General features: G+C 39.7%; 1 protein-coding gene across 5 annotated transcripts in view; it reads left to right on the top strand.

Moving 5' to 3' along the window:
• Positions 1 to 19,820, top strand: part of bcar3 (BCAR3 adaptor protein, NSP family member) — a 59,758-nt gene that overhangs the window by 34,740 nt on the left and 5,198 nt on the right. For 4 of the 5 annotated variants that reach the window (XM_077584145.1, XM_077584148.1, XM_077584147.1 and 1 more), the window contains 8 exons: positions 15,039 to 15,167; positions 15,563 to 15,688; positions 16,155 to 16,271; positions 16,360 to 16,595; positions 16,694 to 16,794; positions 16,909 to 17,043; positions 17,209 to 17,400; positions 18,612 to 19,186. In XM_077584145.1, the coding sequence (XP_077440271.1) occupies positions 15,039 to 15,167; positions 15,563 to 15,688; positions 16,155 to 16,271; positions 16,360 to 16,595; positions 16,694 to 16,794; positions 16,909 to 17,043; positions 17,209 to 17,400; positions 18,612 to 19,186 (1,611 nt within the window). Of the gene's footprint in view, positions 1 to 5,403; positions 5,771 to 15,038; positions 15,168 to 15,562; positions 15,689 to 16,154; positions 16,272 to 16,359; positions 16,596 to 16,693; positions 16,795 to 16,908; positions 17,044 to 17,208; positions 17,401 to 18,611; positions 19,187 to 19,820 lie in introns of those variants that run through there. The other variant, XM_077584149.1, reaches the window with a different exon arrangement.

Genomic DNA, 19,820 nt, shown 5'->3' with positions numbered 1-19,820 from the left:
CGTCTGTTCGGGAAGCACGGAAGTCGCTCGGGTGAGATGGAATAAATGTTGTTTGGGCCTGAGGCGCTTCATACAGTTCAGGCGTGACGTTGTTCTAATCAACTTGACTCTCACCAGAACAATTGTTGTTGACAATTGTCTAATAGGATGACGATGACCCAGCGCAAACAATACACGCCCCAACATCCATGCCAACTCTGTCACTGGGCAACAAAATTAAGCGTTGGCATAAATCAGATTAAGGTAGAATAAAAATTGAAATAAAAACGGGAGAAATCGATTCTACCGATCCGAGCGGATTTGGGGAAAAAACAACTAGGGGCGTGCCAAAAAATCGATTTTCATAAGAATCGCGATTCTCATTTAGTACGATTCAGAATCGATTTTAAATGTCCCAAAATCGATTTTATTCCACTTATTTTATACTGTCTTGCCTTTGTCTGTGTGTGCCTTTATTTGGAGCGCTGTTCATGTTGTACCCGGTTTGGCCACTAAGGGGCAGTGTGGTTCCACGCGGTCTAATACACTGTTAAGTTGTAGCCACATTAGAGTAGAAAAAAAAAGTCACGATCAAGTTATTCCAATAAAAGTTGGGGGTTTTTTTCAGCGTGGAGACGTTCTTTTGAGTGATAAAATTGCCGCGAGTAGTACGCTAATTATAGCATTAGCAAGGCAGACTGGAGTAGATCATTACAATTCCTTGCACATCTATAGATTGAAGAAAAAATCTTTGTCAATCAAATCATTTTGAATCAAAAATCGTTCTTAATCGAAAATCGATTCTGAATCGAATCGCATACACAAGAATCTGAATTTGAATCGAATCGTGAAACAGTAAAAAATTCCCCCAACCTAAAAACAACCATTCACGTATAACGTACATTCGTACATGTGTTAACTTCCCACTATCACTGGGAACCGACTATAGCAGTCAAATCGATTATCCAACAAGTAATCGATTATCAAATTAATCAAGAGTATTTTTATAATCAAGTAATCACTTGGAGCCATTTTTTTAAATTTAGAATTGTCCAAATTCTCAGATTTCAGCATATCAACAGAAATTGTTCACTGATTTCTGTAGTCTTAATGTGCAAACATCTGTTTTTACTTTGAAAAACAATGACCAAATCGGTAACATAGTGCATCAATCCCCTTTTTTTTTTTTTTTTAATCAGAACCAACAATCACTGGTTAATAAACAGCAATGAAATGCTTTTGTAATAGTTTAATGCTAAATTAAAATGACTCTGATTAGTCGATGAATCGATTGAATAATCAATAGATGAATCGATTCTAAAAATATTCGATAAAGATAGCACTAGAACCGACTCACTCACTGTATGTAATCTTTATTCCTTCCATTTTTAACTGGCAATCAAAAATGTATAATAATAAAAAAAGTGGCATATTAGACGATTTTTAAAATCGTAATTTTCACATGAAAATGTAAAATTAAGATTCTTTAGCCCACATGTATTCTTTTCGGACTGCATTACGCTTCACATTCTTAAAATAAATACCGTATAATGACAGTGTGCTATTTTCAAAAACGACAACCCTGTCCCATTTTATCATCTATAAAGTTGATGTTGTGTGCTTTCTTTGGCCTTATTTTAGCTTGTATTACAAAAACAACAAACAAATACCGTTTGGAACCCCCCAAAGGAGGTTAGAAGTTTCCTGTCCCTTGTTTTCCCCAGCATTCCTGAAATGACGGACGCGTGTATTTTAAGGTGGACGTTTACGCTAGCTGGTGATTTGAGGCCAGTGTGGTTGGCGATGCTGTACGTGTTGCTCCAGGGAACATTCGACATGTATTTCCTCCATGGATCCTCCGGGAGCCCGCACTGTAATTACCGTCTTTAGTCCCCCTGTGGCAGAAAATTCTGAAAACTGCTGGGGTGTCACCCCCGCCCCCGCCCGCACCCGCGCGCGTGTTTGCATTTGCTGGCGTTTTCTTCCGTTTACACGATCGTGCTATTAAGATAAGAGAGGGTCTGTCGCGCTAGCTTTGTTCAGGTTATCTTGAGGATGTTTGATGGGGTTGAGGTCAGGGCTCTCTGACGAAAGTGGCATTTAGAATTTTGATTAAGGATACATGAACATAATACCGTTTAATTTAATATATTTACAATCGAACATAAATATATACTGTATGTCGAAAAGCACTCCAGTGCAGGATACAAAATCAATTTTCAACCTTTTTTTCAATGATGAAATATTTTTTCAGCCAAGTACCCCCTAAACAGCGCAAAACATTTTTGGTTGAAAAAAACAGAAAAGACTTAAAAAATAGAGCATTTAACAATTTTAATTTAACTTTGGAACTTTTGGAAATAAACAATGTTACTAAAAAAACAACAACAATAAATAAATAAATAATAATAATAATTATAATATATATATATATATATATATATATAAAATATAATTCTAATTATAAAATAAATATAATTATAGATTTGTGCACCAAAAAAAATCACCAACTGTTCTCATTTGTGGTCACAGTAAAGATCTGTTTTCAAAAATAAATAACTACCTTAATTTTAAATGAAGTTTTGAAAAGCATTTTTGCGTGGATGTGACGTTTTAATTATTCTTTGTAAAATCTCACGTACCCCCTGGAGTACCTTTACGTACCCCCACACCCCAGGGGTACACGTACCCCCCCATTTGAGAGCAAAAGTGGCAAATCCAGGTCCAAAAAGTAAAAACCTTGCCACAGTTTGGCTTTAGCCCAAGGTGCTAGCAAGCTATCTTCCAAGCTAGCGCCATAGCTAGCATCAGGGGCTAAAGCCAAATTGTGGCAGGGTTTTTACTTTCGGGTGCTAGCTAACAAGCTCCCAACTAGCTAGCTCCCATGGTGCTCATTTTTATCTTTCAGGGAGCTAGCTAGCCAGCCAGCTGGCATCAGGGGCTAAAGCCAAATTGTGGCAGGGTTTTTACTTTCAGATGCTAGCTAGCAAGCTCCCAACTAGCTAGCTCCCATGGTGTTCATTTTTATCTTTCAGGGAGCTAGCTAGCCAGCCAGCTAGCATCAGGGGCTAAAGCCAATCTTTTTTCTTGGGGGGGGGGGGGGGGGGGGAGCGCTAAAGCCAAACTGTGGCAGGGTTTTTACTTTTGGATGCTAGCTAGCAAGCTCCCAACTAGCTAGCTCCCATGGTGCTCATTTTTATCTTTCAGGGAGCTAGCTAGCCAGCCAGCTAGCATCAGGGGCTAAAGCCAATCTTTTTTCTTTTTTTGGGGGGGCTAAAGCCAAACTGTGGCAGGGTTTTTACTTTCTGGATCTGGATTTGCCACCTCTGTTTGAAAAACACTGACTTACTTGATCCCAAATACAGTACACCAAAATGAGGTTTCATTATGCAAATATTTGAAATTAAAATAGCTTCAAATGCTTTTAACTGGAAACACTTGCTACCGGTATTCATAAAGTTGTCACAGTTGTTGTAGATTCTCCTTAGGAACGCACAAAAACAGCCATGGGTGCGGCCATGAAAAATGAAAATAGTTCATTTTCAAAATAGAAAAATACCAGAGGCGAAAGTCACTGCAAAAAAAAAAAAAAACAATGATAGGAAGGCCAAATCCAAAAATAGTGAGCTCAGCAAGGATCGACTAAAACGAGGAGATTAAATTCCCACAGACTAATTCGATGAAACGCAGTTGTGCAGAACATCAGGTGAGGCAAAGCGCTGATGAAACTAATTAGCGCCACCACAAGCAAGGCTTCATCAGGACATCCATGTTCTGTATACCGCTTATCCCAGGGGGTCACAAACTCTGGTCCTCGAGGACCCCTATCCTGCACGCTTTAGAGGTTTCCCTCCTCCAGCACACCTGATTCAAATGATTAGCTCTTCAGCAGCATGATCCTGATCATTTGAATCAGGGGTGTCAGCAGCATGATCCTGATCATTTGAATCAGGGGTGTTGGAGGAGGGAAACAACTAACACATGCAAGATAATGGCCCTCAAGGACTGGAGTTGGGGACCCCTGGCTTATCCTATACTGTCTGGCGAAATCGTGCCGAAATGCAGACTACACCCTGAATGGTCGCTAGCCAATCACAGGAGGCGAAACTTAAATAGAGCTGTTTATCAAAATCCAAGAGTAATTGACGTCTCCGCCAAAAGGTATATTTCTATATGTTTCTGTTTAGCAGCAATTAGCATTAGAACATAATTAATAATTTCATCATTATTCACAAATCTGTTAAAAACAGTTTTTTCAACATGGCCCTGGTTGATCTCTTATACTCTGTTGCCACCTGTTGGCCGTTTTTGTAATAACTACCATTGCTTCAAGCATTCTCTTCAGTTGTTTTTGCTACTTGTTTTTGCTACATTGTGGGGACCATATTCTGGGTTTTACCTACCTGTCCACCACCCGTCCTTGTGAGGACATTTTGGTGGTCTCCACTAGTCCAGACCTGTTTTTGAGGGTCAAGACTTGGTTTTAGAGTTTAGGTTTGAATTGGGTTTTGGTTGGGGTTAGGGTAACGGTTAGGGTTAAGCAATCAGTTGTGATGGTTAAGTTTAGGGTAAGTGGCTAGGAAATGCATTACGTCAATGGGATGTCCCCACGGGGATAGTAAAACAAACGTGTGTGCGTGTGTTTCCAAATATTGATGAATAAAGAAAAAAATTGACATTTTTCTCATTCTGGGCTGCACCACTAGCTACCTGTGCACGTGCCTGCTACAAAATGTAGACAAAGCACTAGTTTTTTCAAAATGAAACTCCTCAACTTACCTAAAAGAAACACATAAAACCAGTAAAAATAAATAATAATTTAAAAGGCAGGACGGAAAGAGCATGAATCAAAATCAGGTCATATGTATTAAAACAGAAAAAAACACAATGGGGCTCGACTGGTACCAAAAAAATTATGCCCAATCGGCACACCATTGTTCTGCCATTGGTATTGACTGATGTTGGTTCAGTTTGCTGTCTATATTTAAAATTGATTAATGGGCCAGTCTTTTGTGGTAAAATAGAGAAAAAAATAATAACTAAAAAGCACTGCATCGCCCCCAAAAGACGTCAGCCCGCCGGGCATGTGCCCTGAATGCCAGATGGCCAGTCCAGCCCTCCCCGCAATATGTTTCGACCCATAACTTGGGTGCCATTTATGTCAACAGTACAAAAACATGGACGTAGAAAGCAGCGGTGGTATGCACGGTAGGTGAGAGAATCATTTGTGTATTGATTTCTCCATCCAGCCAGCATCATCCATGCGTCCTTAGAGCAGAGAAAAAGGGAGGGAGTGTTTGCCTTTGGGCCACTCCCAACACTGCTACATCTGATTGGTTGATCGCAGGCCACATGGCTCTTTCCCGTACCCTTATTTGGAGCTTAGGGTGGAGTCATGGAAAATGTTTAGCGAGGAGGCAAGAGTGGCGGATGGCTCACTCTGCAGGGGACTGTGGAGGAAAGAGTCAGTGGACATGGTGATGAATTGTGTCGTTGTCACCATGCTGCTCGCTGATCTGAGGTCAGGCCGATTGTTATTGTTGGATATGCCGACAGCCATGAAGTCCACTTAAGATAACTGCTTTCCTGCGAGTCGCCGGCGGACCTTCCCTTCATTCAATGGAAGTTCGAATACTTTGTATAGTGGAGGCGACTGTATCTGCGATTAGCAGCTGAGGGGCCGCGGCTGGAGAAAAAAAAGTGACGAAAAATGTCACAACGATGTCACCTGAAGAGCCTGAAAGCAGCTCTTTGCTGCTTTTACCACAACAACTCCGTCATCAGCGCAAAGGTGAGCGGAAAAAGTGAATGATGTCCTTGTGGATGTTTGAGAGATTTGGGAACATGGTTTGTTTTCCGATTCCCATGAACTAAAAAGGCAAGCTAATCTGTTGTTGTTCAAGGAAAACTGGCCGGGTCCAAAGTCGCCGAGTCTCCCAAAAAGTGCCTGGTGACGCTTTCAGACTGAACAAAAATCAAATCACGCTTGAATGGTCCTCCTCTTTCCTTCACTCTGTCTGCGACTTGAACACTGGCCTTTTATTATGCGGACCAGACACCCGCATAAATGAGCGACTGTGTGTGTGTGCGTGCGTGAGATATATGACCGGCTTTATCCATAAGTGGCGCTGGCACACAGACAAGGCAGTGTGTGATGGCACGGGTGAGACACAGATAGTTGGCGCAGAATGAAGGTGAGTGTGATTCATGACTGACTTATGATAGTTGGCCCTTTTTATGACGTCAGTCAAATGTACCAATGCCATTAACTTGATTTGATGGAGCCGGCGGCGGCGGCGCGGCCACTGCGCGGCAAAATGTCCCTCGAGATGGTCAGCTCCCGTGTTTATGTGTTGCATACAGCACTACTAGTAGTAGTAAAGTATAATATACTATATTTATGCTGGATTAAGAGCATTGGAATACGTCTATAAAAAAAAAAAGGGCTTTTCTGCAATATTTAGGTGCAGGAATGTTCATTCATTTAAAAGAATATTGCAAGGTCAGAAGCTCACAATCTTTCTTAAATAGAACCCGACCGACAAAATGAAGTTAGTCAAAAGATCTTAAAATGCTGCGATGAAATAAATTCAAGTAGTTGGAATCTCTCTTGGGTTACAAAGTCGTTTCTAAAGCTTTCGGACTCCAGCGAACCACAGTGAGAGCCATTATCCACAAATAGAGAAAAAAAAAATGGAACTTTAGTGAAACTTCCCGGCCAACCAAAACTACCCTAAGAGCAAAGACTCAGTTTTGGTTAGTGTTCGTCACTCACCAATAAGGAAGAGACAGGACAAAAATAACATCCATGGCAGCGTTCTACGGGGGGGAAAAAAAATTATTTTGCCACCCAATACCAACAGTCAAACATGGAGAAGGTAATGTGTTGGTTTGGGGCTGCTTTGCTAATTCAAGATCTGAAGGACTGCTTGGCCATCAGTTTGTGACCTAAAGGTCAAGAGTTTGGCGTGGCACAGTCAAAGTCCAGATTGGAATTATGATGTGAAAAAAAGATGCTCATGCTTAAAAAGCCTCCAATGTTGGCAGACTGAAACAAAAAAAGAGCGGGCCAAAATATCTCCTCATAGATCTGAACTGAAAGATTCCATCCCAGTTTTATATAATTTCTTCTTTCCGTTATTACGTTTAGGGAGCAATTACTATTTTACTAACGGCCTGGGAAGAGAGATATACTATCTACTTCTCGCCAAACTTTTTGACAGGTGTGACTTCCTGTCCTACCCTTCACTTCCGGTCTAAGCCCCACCCACTTCCGGCCCCACCCCTTTAACCCAAATATGGACTTCCTATGACATCAAAAATACTGGACTTAGACGGGAAGTGAATGGCGGACTTATACCGGAAGTGAATGGTGTGGGAGTTAGACCGGAAGTGAAGGGGTGTGACTTAGACCGGAAATGAAGGGGCGTGACAGGAAGTGACATCACACCTGTCAAAAAGTTTGACGGGAAGTAGCTACTGTATCTTTCTGGCCTGGTAGCTTTAATTATTTTTCTTAATAAATAAAATTATTATTTTGTGTTGACTTGACTTTTTCTGTCTGATCTTTTCATTTGCTTGACGAACTTAAAGAATGGAAAATATGCAATAGACAAATAAAGAAAGAAAATAAAATATTTTTTCAGCACTTTATAATCTTCAAAAGGCCCGGTTAAATTCAAGAATCAAGATTCTGGCGTGGTTAGTTGTTTGGCGACCATCCTTGCTCTTGAGCAAGGGAGACGCATTAAATAAATAAACGCAAGATCATCCTGACCAGTCGGACAATAGTCAAATAATAAAATAATTGACATTAAAGAAGAGCATTCACTAATTGGTAATAACATTGACTCCAAGGCTGTTTTCATTGTCTGTTGTGAAACGGCCGCTAAATGTTAAGTGAGGCTACGTCCAACCACAATGTACTGTAATTGGTCCTGCAGGGAGTTGCCATTTCAAATTAAGGTCTCCTAAGTTAATAGTTAAACCAGAAAGGACAATAAATGTCTGCACAGAAATGTCACATTCCTTTACCCAGTAGACGCGAAGACCTTTTTGTACTCGTGAGGATGCTGGAAACGATGATGTCATTTACTTGGCAGTGCGAGTGTCTGTTTATTTATTGGTGTGAATGACTGGTAATAGTCAGAGGTGACTGAACGATTGTCCGATCACATGCTCCAGCAATGTCATGCACATGCAGTGATGCCGCTAATGCGTTAGAAAGTAACGCGTTACTCTAGAATGTCCATCTTTTACAGTAACTAGGGTTTTTCCTGTGTACAAAAATCGGAGGCGGCCGCCTCTAGCTAATTGTTGTGCAGCCTCCTGCCAGCGCGACTGATATCGCTCAACGCGGAGCTCCAGCTGCGTTGACTGAGCACGGCAGCGACATACTTTATCTGCAGTTGCAGCGTAGCGCCACTACGGGGGCGCTGTAACAACACCTGGTTTCAAGTGAGGCGGAGGCGTCCTCTGGCCGCCACCTAAGTAATTAAAATACAGTATATACAATAAACATGATGGTTTTACAACAACGCAGAACTATATTTACAATTTAAAATGAACTAGTGGATGAATATTTAATCATTGTAGAAAAAAACCTCGTTCACCCCCCACCCCACCCCACTTCATAAATTGCATGAAAAAAAATGGCAACTTTTTATCCCTATCATTTCTAAATTCTAGTTCTTGATCGTAAATACCTCAACATGAGATTTAACATGAGCACCGATTAGATACCTAGTATCGGTAGTACCGCCAGGAAAAAAACCCTTGTAACGACTAATCTAGCGCGTTACTTCTCTCAGTGGAGTAATCTGACTACAGTTACTTTGCAAAGTCATATTTCGTTGCTGGTAATGTTGACGAATAGCATCTTGTGTGCAGTGGAAACATTTGACAACACTTTGAATAGGAATCATCCATTTTTTCCAATCACAGTGTCTCCTAATTTGGTATATGCAACAAAAATAATCATTAACAAATAATAAAATACGAGAGACCCCACCCATGGACCGCCTTGCTGTGTTTTGTTTAGTTTTGAACGTAATTCTTAAATATCACTGTTAAAAATGATTTGATTTTGGATTTTATACATAATGGAAAATAATCAAAACGTGTTTGTTAGAGAAACTGTCAATCTGAAATACTCTCCCTTTTTGCTCTGTATTTCTCCACTATCATTTGGGTTTCAAAAAGCTCTGGCTTTCTTCCATTCCTTTTCCTCATATTCATGTAACCGCCATCTGTTTGTCTGGGAGGTCGCCATTTATCCTAAAAGGTTTTTTTTTTTGCTTGTTCCCTTGCCTGAATCTCAACACATACGGCCGCAACCGCTTGCGACCCGTTTAGCTTTCGCTCCTATATTGTAGGAAACAAATGCTGAGATTGAGCGGATTGTCCTGGATACATTTTCATTGTGTACCCAATCTATGTCCACATACTTTCACTAAGAGGTTATTTGTCCTCTCTCCAGTCACAAGAATCCTCTTTGTTGACTATTTATGGCCTAACATCTAAAAGCCCCAAACTCCCAAAGCAGATAATTACGATGGCTTTCCGGACTCGTACTCAACAGATCTCAATCTCCACGTCTTTAAACTGAAAGCTGTCATATTTATGATTGATTGGACCCTGTCGGTAATCCTCCGGAGAGAAACAGAAACGTGACTTAGGAAGCCGAATGAAAAAAAAAAAAATATATATATATATATATACATATGTGTGTATATATGTATATATATGTAAATATATTTAAAAAATAAAATAAAATAAATTAAAAAAATAAAAGAAAGAAACATGAGAAAAAAAACATTTTTTTAATTTTTTTTTTTTAAAAAGGAGAGCAATGTTGATGTCAAATCGAATGAACAATACTGAGCTCTCCTTAAAAAAAATAAAAAATAAAAAAAATAAAAAAGGAAGCCGAATGAAACTATTTAGTTTTTGCTATGCTAGTTAACGAGAAGCTTAATGTGGCTGAAAAGCAATCTTAGAAGCCGAGCCTCCTTTGAAAGAAGCCTCAGCCAATCAGATAGCTAAAAAAGAAAAAAAGATGACGCCTTCATTTGTTTGTGAGTAAACAGGAAGGGTGGGACATTTTGAGGATGGCAAGATTTCTAATCTAAAACTCTCTGAAAACTGAAAAGTTTCTCCAAAAACTTATGTCATGTGATGTGACATTTGGTTTCACTGTGTGCGACTTTTCCCAACGTCACCTTCAATTCCTCGTGACAGTTGGGTAGAAAACTCCTGGGGAGATAGCCGAGAAACTTTTGGAGCCCTGCAGAAAGTCGGAGACAGGAACAGGAAAGAATTGTTACATGAGGCTAAAAGAGGAAATGACACAGACACGGCCAAGCTTAGAGTTGTTGTTGTAAATGATGATGATCAGGAGGATGTGAAAATATGTCTGATGCTTATCTGCTATGCTAGCGGTTAGTTTGGGGGGTGGGGGGGGCGCTTGTTTCTCTTTTGAGCTTTGAAGAACAAAAAATAATCATCATGTCAAATCAAGGATTTTGCTATGTAATTGGTGATGCTTTGGAGTATGGAGATTTCTCATCAGCAACGGTTGTGCTATTTTAAATAACATGGTCCCAAAAACGTATTTATACATTTTTATTATTTTTTTTTTTTATGCTAAATCATACAAATGGCTTTGATGTAGCCTCTGAACTGAAGAGAGATGCTTGAAGAATGGTAATTATTACAAAGAGCGGCCAGCGGGTGGCAGCAGAGTATAAGAGATCAACCAGGGCCATGTTGCAAAAAGCTGTTTTCCCCCACTGTTTTAAACAGATTTGCAAATAATGATGAAACTTAGCTATATTCGAATGCTAACTGCTGCAACACGTAAACAGGTGAAAACAGTGAACGGTGAAACAACAGTAACTAAAGTTATTCATGTTTTGTCACAAAGACTCCAATGCTTAATTCCTACTTGTACTAACATTTTTTTTTACTAACAATTTTCCCAATTCTGGTGATTTCACATGATGCTATGATTAAACTAATGCAGATTCAAGATTGGAAGTGCACACTGGAAGAGTGCACGGCCTTGCACAGAACCAATAAAAAAAGAAAAATAAGTCTTCATTAAATGGCTCCACTCCAAGATTTAATGGGCACTTTCTTAGATCCCAGCGCAGCATTTTGTAAAAAGCTGCCGTTTAAGTTTCTGCATAATTCTCCAATTCTAGAAAACGCGGAGCTCAACTCCCGGAGTCATCACGGCACACTGGTTAGCGGCGTCACACAGGAAACAAACAACATTAGTTGGTTATGTTGTGCTGTGTTGTTTTGTTGTCAACTAGCTGTAATAGAATACAGTAAGTCTCCTGTCACATGCATTCATGTGGATAATCAAGGCCAGAATAACTTTAGAGCAACAGTGAGACACAATAACCAAAATGACCCAAAGGCAAGAGGTTACTTTATTGAGGCATTTCCAGGCTGCTAGAAACATTATTTTTCCTAACCTTTACTTACTAACCACATACTTTTTATTCTCCACTTTTTTTTGCCGTGTAAAATCTTCATCTTGCTTCAAAAATTACGCCTTCCTGGGAATATATAGCTTCCTTCCACATTACTTACAGTTTTCTCACAATTTAATGTTAAATATCAACTTTCCCCCATTAATTATCAATTGGACAAACTTTGACATTTTTGGTGGCAATGGTTCGAATCCCACCTTATACAGATTGCAGTTCAAGTGTTCTTTTTATTCATTTATCATTCAAGTACAATTAAAAATGTGTCATTTTCACATAATTTATCATAAGCATTTAGCATGCATTCAAATCTTAGCATTTAGCTATTAGCGTTTTTTCCAGAAATTGCACTTTGTCTAATTAAAGTTAGTAGGGGGCCCAAATACTCGTTGATGCCTGCACACGGGACGTGTGTGTCAGCACACAAGCCATTTTGAACGGGCTCTTAAACATCGACCGGCTTGTTTTATTTTAGCTGCTGTACCTGCTCGCAATGATAGCGGGGATATGATTCCATTTGGAGCTAGAGCGGAATATAATCATATTAGCGTGGAAAGTGAGAGGGCCAAATGTAGCCGCTTCCGCCGGCAGAGCTGTGGACAACACTGTTTGCTACATACTGTACTGTGCACTGTATAAAAAAAAGAAGAAAGTAATATTTACTTGAAAAAAACATAGTAAAAGTTTATTTAAAAAAAAAAGAAGAAGCTACCTCAAGGGTTGAGGAACAAAGCAAAATCTTCAGGTTGAGAGACAGCCAATCTACCACCTGAGCCATGTCACTCCTGCTGTGTGTTAGTATATTGATGGTGTCATGTGGAATCCTTGTACCTCCAAAATACCCGATATTTTTTATTTGTACTTTTTTGTCTCATTTTGGACACAGCAAGAATGGCATGGCTCAGGTGATAGAGTGGCTGCCTCCCAAGCTGAAGGTCATGAATTTGATTTGTTCCTCAATGCTTGGGTAGCTTTTTTTGTTTGTTTGTTGAATAAACTGGCAGAATGCACTCAAATCTTTTTGTAAAAATTTACATAGAATTTCTGAGTGAAAAAAACTTTACAAGTCTTTTCAAGTAAATAATACCCCCCAAAATACCCCTTATCTTTACATCTTATACCATGGAATTGTGTTGTTGTTTCTATTCTGATTAGTTAACAGTATAGCCATTTTAATGACAATAAAATGCTCCAAAATACCCTTTTTTTTTGTCTCATTTTGGACACACAGTCATGAATTTGATTTGTTCCTCAATGCTTGGGTAGCTTTTTTGTTTTTTGGTAGAATGCACTCAAATCTTTTTGTAAAATTGACATAGAATTTCTGATTGAAAAAACTTTACAAGGCTTTTCAAGTAACTAATACAAACATTTTTTGCAGTGTAGGATTTTTTTTTTTTTTTTAACTTTAGTTTTTTATCTTTACATCTTACACTATGGAATTGTGTTGTTGTTTTGTGTTGTTTCTATTCTGATTAAAAAGCCCAGTTAAACAAGTATAACCATTTTAATGACAATAAAATGCTCCAAAATACCCTTTTTTTTTTGTCTCATTTTGGACACACAGTCATGAATTTGATTTGTTCCTCAATGCTTGGGTAGCTTTTTTTGTTTGTTTGTTGAATAAACTGGTAGAATGCACTCAAATCTTTTTGTAAAATTGACATAGAATTTCTGATTGAAAAAACTTTACAAGGCTTTTCAAGTAAATAATACAAACATTTTTTGCAGTGTAGGATTATTATTATTTTTTTTTCTTTAGTTTTTTATCTTTACATCTTAACACTATGGAATTGTGTTGTTGTTTTGTGTTGTTTCTATTCTGATTAAAAAGCCCAGTTAAACAAGTATAACCATTTTAATGACAATAAAATGCTCCAAAATACCCTTTTTTTTTTGTCTCATTTTGGACACACAGTCATGAATTTGATTTGTTCCTCAATGCTTGGGTAGCTTTTTTTGTTTGTTTGTTGAATAAACTGGTAGAATGCACTCAAATCTTTCTCTTTGTAAAATTGACATAGAATTTCTGATTGAAAAAACTTTACAAGGCTTTTCAAGTAAATAATACAAACATTTTTTGCAGTGTAGGATTATTTTTTATTTTTTTTACTTTCGTTTTTTATCTTTACATCTTACACTATGGAATTGTGTTGTTGTTTTGTGTTGTTTATATTCTGATTAAGAGCCCAGTTAAACAGGATAACCATTTAAATGACAATAAAATGCTGTATACAACCTTATCACGCAACGGAAACTGTAAAGAACCCAAGAGTTTATGTTTAGGGTCTGTGGGTGTTTGTGTGTGCAAGTGTGTATACTGTACGTGCGTTAGCCGTCGGGTGAGGGCGTGTAGGAGGACAGGTCCGGGTAGTCGTTGAGCGCGGTGTCAAACTCATGTCGTAGGAAGCAGAAGGTGGAAAACCAGGGAGGAGAGAAAAGCCCTAAGGGTGTGTGTACTGTTTGTGTGTACTGTGTGTGTTGGAAAGGAGGCAGAAGAGTTATTGGGACAGATTTTGCGAGGGCTTGTTTCAGAAAGTGAGAAGGCCGAAAGCATGCAGAGACCCAATAGCTACCACGTAAGTGACTGATGTTAAGAGTGATTTAGTGTTTTGTAGTCTAGATTTTTTTTTTATATTATAATTGTGGGCATATATGGCCTCTGAAGATCATTAAACATCGTGTTAGTACAGCATAGCGTGTTAATGTGTTTTTGGCGTGTGTTCGGGATGTTTATATGTACGGGTGACTCTTACCAGTATATCTGTCCATCACTGTTTTTTCCAAAATTTCAGGTCTTGTGACTTGATTCATAAGTTATCATATGTCAACCTTGAAATGAAAAACAACCAGAAAATATGACTCAGGTCACTAATCATTTTAGCATAACTTTAAGACTATTCACATTTGCAGACATTTTAAATACAGTGGTGCCTTGCGATACAAGTGTCCAGACTTACTTGCTTTGACTTGCGAGCTTAAACTTGAATATGCTGCATGGTGTCAGCCGGTGACTCAACTTACTTCACAACAGTAGTTTAAGGCGTCAAACAGCTTATGTCTTTCTCAGCTGAATGTTACTGTGGATGGAACCAAACATTAAAAAAAAAAAAGACAATTACACATTGTGTATTTAAAACGACCACACCTAGCCTCCTCTGCCTAAATGCTAACATAAGACAGGCTAACATTTAGCATCTATTTGGCAGTGTTGAAACCCTTTAAGCAACAAACGTCTAAATGTAAGTATGGCTGGAACATATATAGACAGACCATATAATGATACTCACAGAACTATGCTTAATCCTTTGCAAATATTAGCGCCTCTCTGATGTGCTGTTGAGATGCCTCAATGTCCGTCTGTCTCTTTTATACTGCCCCCTGGTGGCCGACGTGCGCATACGCGAATGAGCAGTCGAGTTGAAAAAATAATAAGAATAAGAATAAAAACACATAACCTTATTGTTATTATTATTTTATTTTATTTACTGGGTCAAAGTCCAAAACTTTTTTTTTTTTAATTACTCAAATCGTGTTTTTTTTTTTGTATTGATATTACAGTTTTCCCAGGATCATTTCATCCTGGACGGTCCATCAGAGAAGCTCCGCAGAGAGTTGGAGGAAGAACTGAAGATGAACTGCGAAGAGCCGAGAAGCCACGCTTGGTACCATGGAGCGATACCCCGGCAGGTATCGCATCATAAGATTTTGTGGCAGTCAGTCGTCATGAACTTGAGCAACTAGACCAGCAATTAGAAGGCACGGTTTACTTTACATTAAGCTTAATCCAATGAAAATTTGCACGTGCAAAAATGGCCACGAATTTAGGAACCATTTAGGACATATTATTTATTTGAATTACTGATTAATCATCTTCATTCATTTGATAGCTGAACCCTAATAAGAGACCAATCATATTGCATAACTGCTCCCGCATTTGACTATGATTATATTTTTTACGGGTACTTTTGGACATAAAAAAAAAAAAAGAAGGAACAATTGTGGCAAGCTCTCACCAGCCATATGAAATTAGGTGTTTAGCGCATGTTTTCTCGCATTCACTAACTCGCTCTATCGTCCTAAAGGTTGCTGAAAACTTTGTGCAGCGAGATGGAGATTTCCTGATTCGTGATTCGCTGTCCAGTCCCGGAAGTTACGTTCTAACTTGTCAATGGCGTAATACAGCGCAACATTTTAAAATCAACAAAAAGGTAAGTGAGGTGTTTTTTAAAATTTTTATTTATTTATCTAGTGTGCATATTTATTTCACGGCAACAAGCCCCAGATAAATAAATAATCATGAAACATTTTTATAGTACTACATTATTCTTTTGTGTGTGTGTGTGTGTTTCTTTGTTTGTAATTTTGACATATTTTAGCCTGATCACGTTTTGAAACAATGCCGAGGCATGAAGGTTTTAATCTATAAACATTTTTTTTTATCATTTTAAAGTTTAACTGCCCACACTATGGAAATAGGCTACTTATTATTTTTATTTTTTTTGCAGCATTATATCACACATTTTGCCAGTATTTTTGGACCTGATCAGTCACTTTAACCCAAAAAGAATGCGCTCAATGATGAGAGCTTCACAATAGACAGTTGTAGTTTACACAGAATTAATATCCACAAAAATGTAACACAGTATTACAAAGTTCTTACCATTTGCCCGCTAGGTTGTGATGCTGAACGAAGCCTATTCCAGAGTTGAGTACCGCGTGGAGCGAGAAGGTTTTGACAGCGTTCCCGCTCTAATAAGATATTATGTCGGCAACCGAAAACCTGTCTCCCAGGTGAGTTTTATTCATGACATAATAAAAAAATTATAAAAAATAATAACACAAATTGGAAATAAGGTAAAAAAAAAGAAATTCTTTACAGGTGGTAGGCGCCATTATCTTCCAGCCCATCAACCGCACGCTGCCGTTGCGCTGCTTGGAGCAAAAGTACGGCTTGTCGGGTAACCATCGAGAGGCGGGGCTAATCGAGCAGGAACGGCGGCGGCAGAAGCGCCTCAGCCTCAACATCACCAACGGACACATACAAGACAACACACACAGCGGACATGATGGCACCCACTACCACAATAACGGCATGGGGAGAGGAGGCCAGCTCAGGTTGGTCGAGTATGGAAACAGCGATGCATTTTTTGGAAGTCTCAATAATATCCAAAGTCTGGCTGTGTGTTCATACCGGTAATTATTTCCCATTAAAGGTTGAAGGATCGTTGCGGCAGTCAACCAGCAAGTCTAAATCAACTCCCGGAGAAGCGGCGGCCGCTAAAAGCGCACCAATCAGAGAGCTTTCTACCACTTGGTAAGTAAAGATGACATTTTATCATCTTGCTATAAAAAAATTATCGGTGTGTACTTCCAGTAATGATGTGTCAGGTTCTCTCAGCAATAATGAAGACTTATTTGTGAAACCCAGGATCCAAACCCCAGAACCACCGGGACTCGGACACCCACCCCCTCAGCCCGAATAGCAAGTCTCCAGTGTTTCGGACAGGAAGCGAGCCATTGCTGAGCCCGTCAGTTCCCCGGAGGTTGGCAGAGCCGCTAGCAGGTCAGAAGATGAGACAGAAGATTCATATGATGAACATACCCAGCAATATTCTGTTACATACTGTATTTTTTTGCTCATTTGCTTGATCTTCTATCAGAAGATGAGGTCTTCTGCCCGTTCATATTATTCAGATCACTAGCAGCAAAATCTTGTCAATAATTTTAGGTCAGCCAATCCGGGGCTCTGACAGCCAGCTGTGTCCCAAACCTCCACCCAAACCCAGCAAGGTTCCGTTGGCACGACTGCCTCGCTTCCCCTGCCTTCAGCTACCAGGTCTCCCCCCGAACCCCGCCTGCCCTTTACCCACTCTGGACGCCACATGTGGGGAAAGCCCGGTTTGTTCATGGAGGATGGGAGGTAAGTCCTGTTTTTCAAGTGCGGTTTTTTTTTTTTGGGGGGGGGGGGGGGGTCAAGTTACATGCAGTCATGTTTTGATTATGAAGGACAAAAGGCAAATATGCTTCAAAAATTATATATTTTGAAAAATAACAACACCTCTGTTCACTGGGGAATTGTAGTGCTCCCAAACTCATTGCTCCCAAAAAACATATTTAAAAAAAGTTATATATTAAATATTGCCATGGTCCCAAAAATGTACTTATATGGGGATTTTCGTCCATCAATGTAATCGTCAATCCGTCAATAAATACGGAAATCTGTCAATGACGGTCGTCCCATTTTGTTTAACGGATTGACGAATGACGGAAACATTGAAGGACACTCATTTTTGCTGACGAATTGACCTGACGTGATTACAATGCGGTTCGGCTTGAAATATTGACGGATTGACGAAGACGGAAAGGTGTCCCCCCACTGTTGACAAATGCCGAATGGAGGAGGATCAAAATTGGCAACACCGAATATCGACCAATGGTCTAACCTCCTCATAAATCACATTTTAATGGAAAAAATATCTGCCTCAAATAAAAACCAAATATCAAAATTTATAGAAACATGGTCTACGTATATAGAATTTTTTAACCTAATTCTGGTTACTTAATTCTGTCTGTTAGCGAGAGCCACTACATCGTGATAACTTACATTGATGTTTCTGCATTTGGCAATTTATTATTATATTATATTATTAGTATGGGATTTTTTTTAATGGGCTTTAGGTGAACTGATGAATATATATATGTATATATATATATAAAAAAAAAAAAAACATTAAATTGTTTTAATTTATTTGTTTGTTTGTTTTTAAAAAGGAGAGCAATGATGATGTCAAATCGAATGAACAATACTGAGCTCTCCTGAAAAAAAAAATAAAATAAAAAAAATAAAAATAAAATAAAATAAAATAAAAAATAAAAAATTGGCAACACCGGATTGTCTGGGCTTAGGCTCTTCTGAGATGGGCTGGCACAAAGTAAAAATGTGTTCTGTGGTCTGACGAGTCCAAATTATTTTTCAAAATCATGGTCATTATGTCATCGGGGCCAAAGAGGAAAAGGACCATCCGGATTGTTAACAGCACAAAGTTAAAAGCCAACATCTGTTTTGAGAAAATAATTTGTTGATCAGTCCAGGTGATGTCTAAGGTAATAGACGTTACCGTTCTGCCACAGGTCCTCCCGTAACCCCGGTGAAGTCTACCTACGCGGACCTGCAAACCTCTCCCAGCTGCGCACATCCCCAGATTGAGTATCCCGACTCTGAGGCCAAACCAGCACGAACTGAATGCCTGGCACGGACTCCCGCAGACGTCAGGTCCTGCAGCCCGCTGGAATGGAATGAAGCAAACACTCCCAACTTTATCCCAGACAACGCCCATGAACTCGAGCAGCTGCCGTGCAGCTACGTTGGGAGGTTGAGGCAAGAGGGCGAGGCGGCCGAGGAGACGGGAGCGCACAGAGGCCTGGACCGAAGCTCCTACCATCACGCCATCGAGGCTTTGGAAAACAGCAGCGGGGAAGAAGACGAGGACACGGAGAGGGAGGAGCAGGAGGGCGAGAGGAGGAAGGTTTTCCTCCGGCCGCTGGCGGAGACGGAGTCGGCGTTTCGGCCAACGGAGTTCAACTCGCGACTTCTGCCGGCTGAAAACAAACCGCTGGAGATGTTGGTTTTGAAGCGGGCCAAAGAGCTGCTGCTGAGCCACAACCACCACAGCATAGCCCGACACCTGCTCATGGCCGACTGCCAGGTACAAACACGCACTGGCGTCTAACCTCAACCCTCGCGAGCTTGATCTTCAAACCACATCTTAACTTTCGAACCGCCCTTTGAAAGCGGACCAAAGGAAGATTTAGCGTCGCAGATGCGATGTGTTTTTTTTTTTTCTTGAGCCACAACAAAACCGTGCGACCGCAAAGGGGTGATTCCAGGACGCTTCTGCGTCATGTCCCACTGGTACCAAAGCAAGGACAACAAAGTCCAGATCAGATGACTAATTTGTATGTTGTTTACTTTGCTGCCAGATTTATTGGTAAGAAATACGTGCGCTACATAAATAGTTATAATTAGTGCTGTCAAGCGATTACATTTTTTAAAGTAATTAATCGCACAGTTTTCCGCGATTAATCACATTTTTTCTACTTCTGCATCTACTTTTTTCTTCAACGCTTGTAACTTGGGGTGTCAAAATTAGCGCGTTAATTTTTAGCTAATTTAAAGTTCCTTTAATGCTGCTGATTTTTCTAACGTGCGATTAATGACCGCCCCCTTACTTGGAAAGCCTGCAATGGGGGAATTCTAGTCGCAACGCAGCAGACACGTCCACGTCAAAAATTATTATTATTTTTTAAATAATTCAGAAGTGGCAAATCCACATGCAGAAA

This window comes from Vanacampus margaritifer, chromosome 13, assembly GCF_051991255.1.
Source record: "Vanacampus margaritifer isolate UIUO_Vmar chromosome 13, RoL_Vmar_1.0, whole genome shotgun sequence".
NCBI lineage: Eukaryota > Metazoa > Chordata > Actinopteri > Syngnathiformes > Syngnathidae > Vanacampus > Vanacampus margaritifer.
This window is presented reverse-complemented; position numbering and strand designations above follow the sequence as displayed.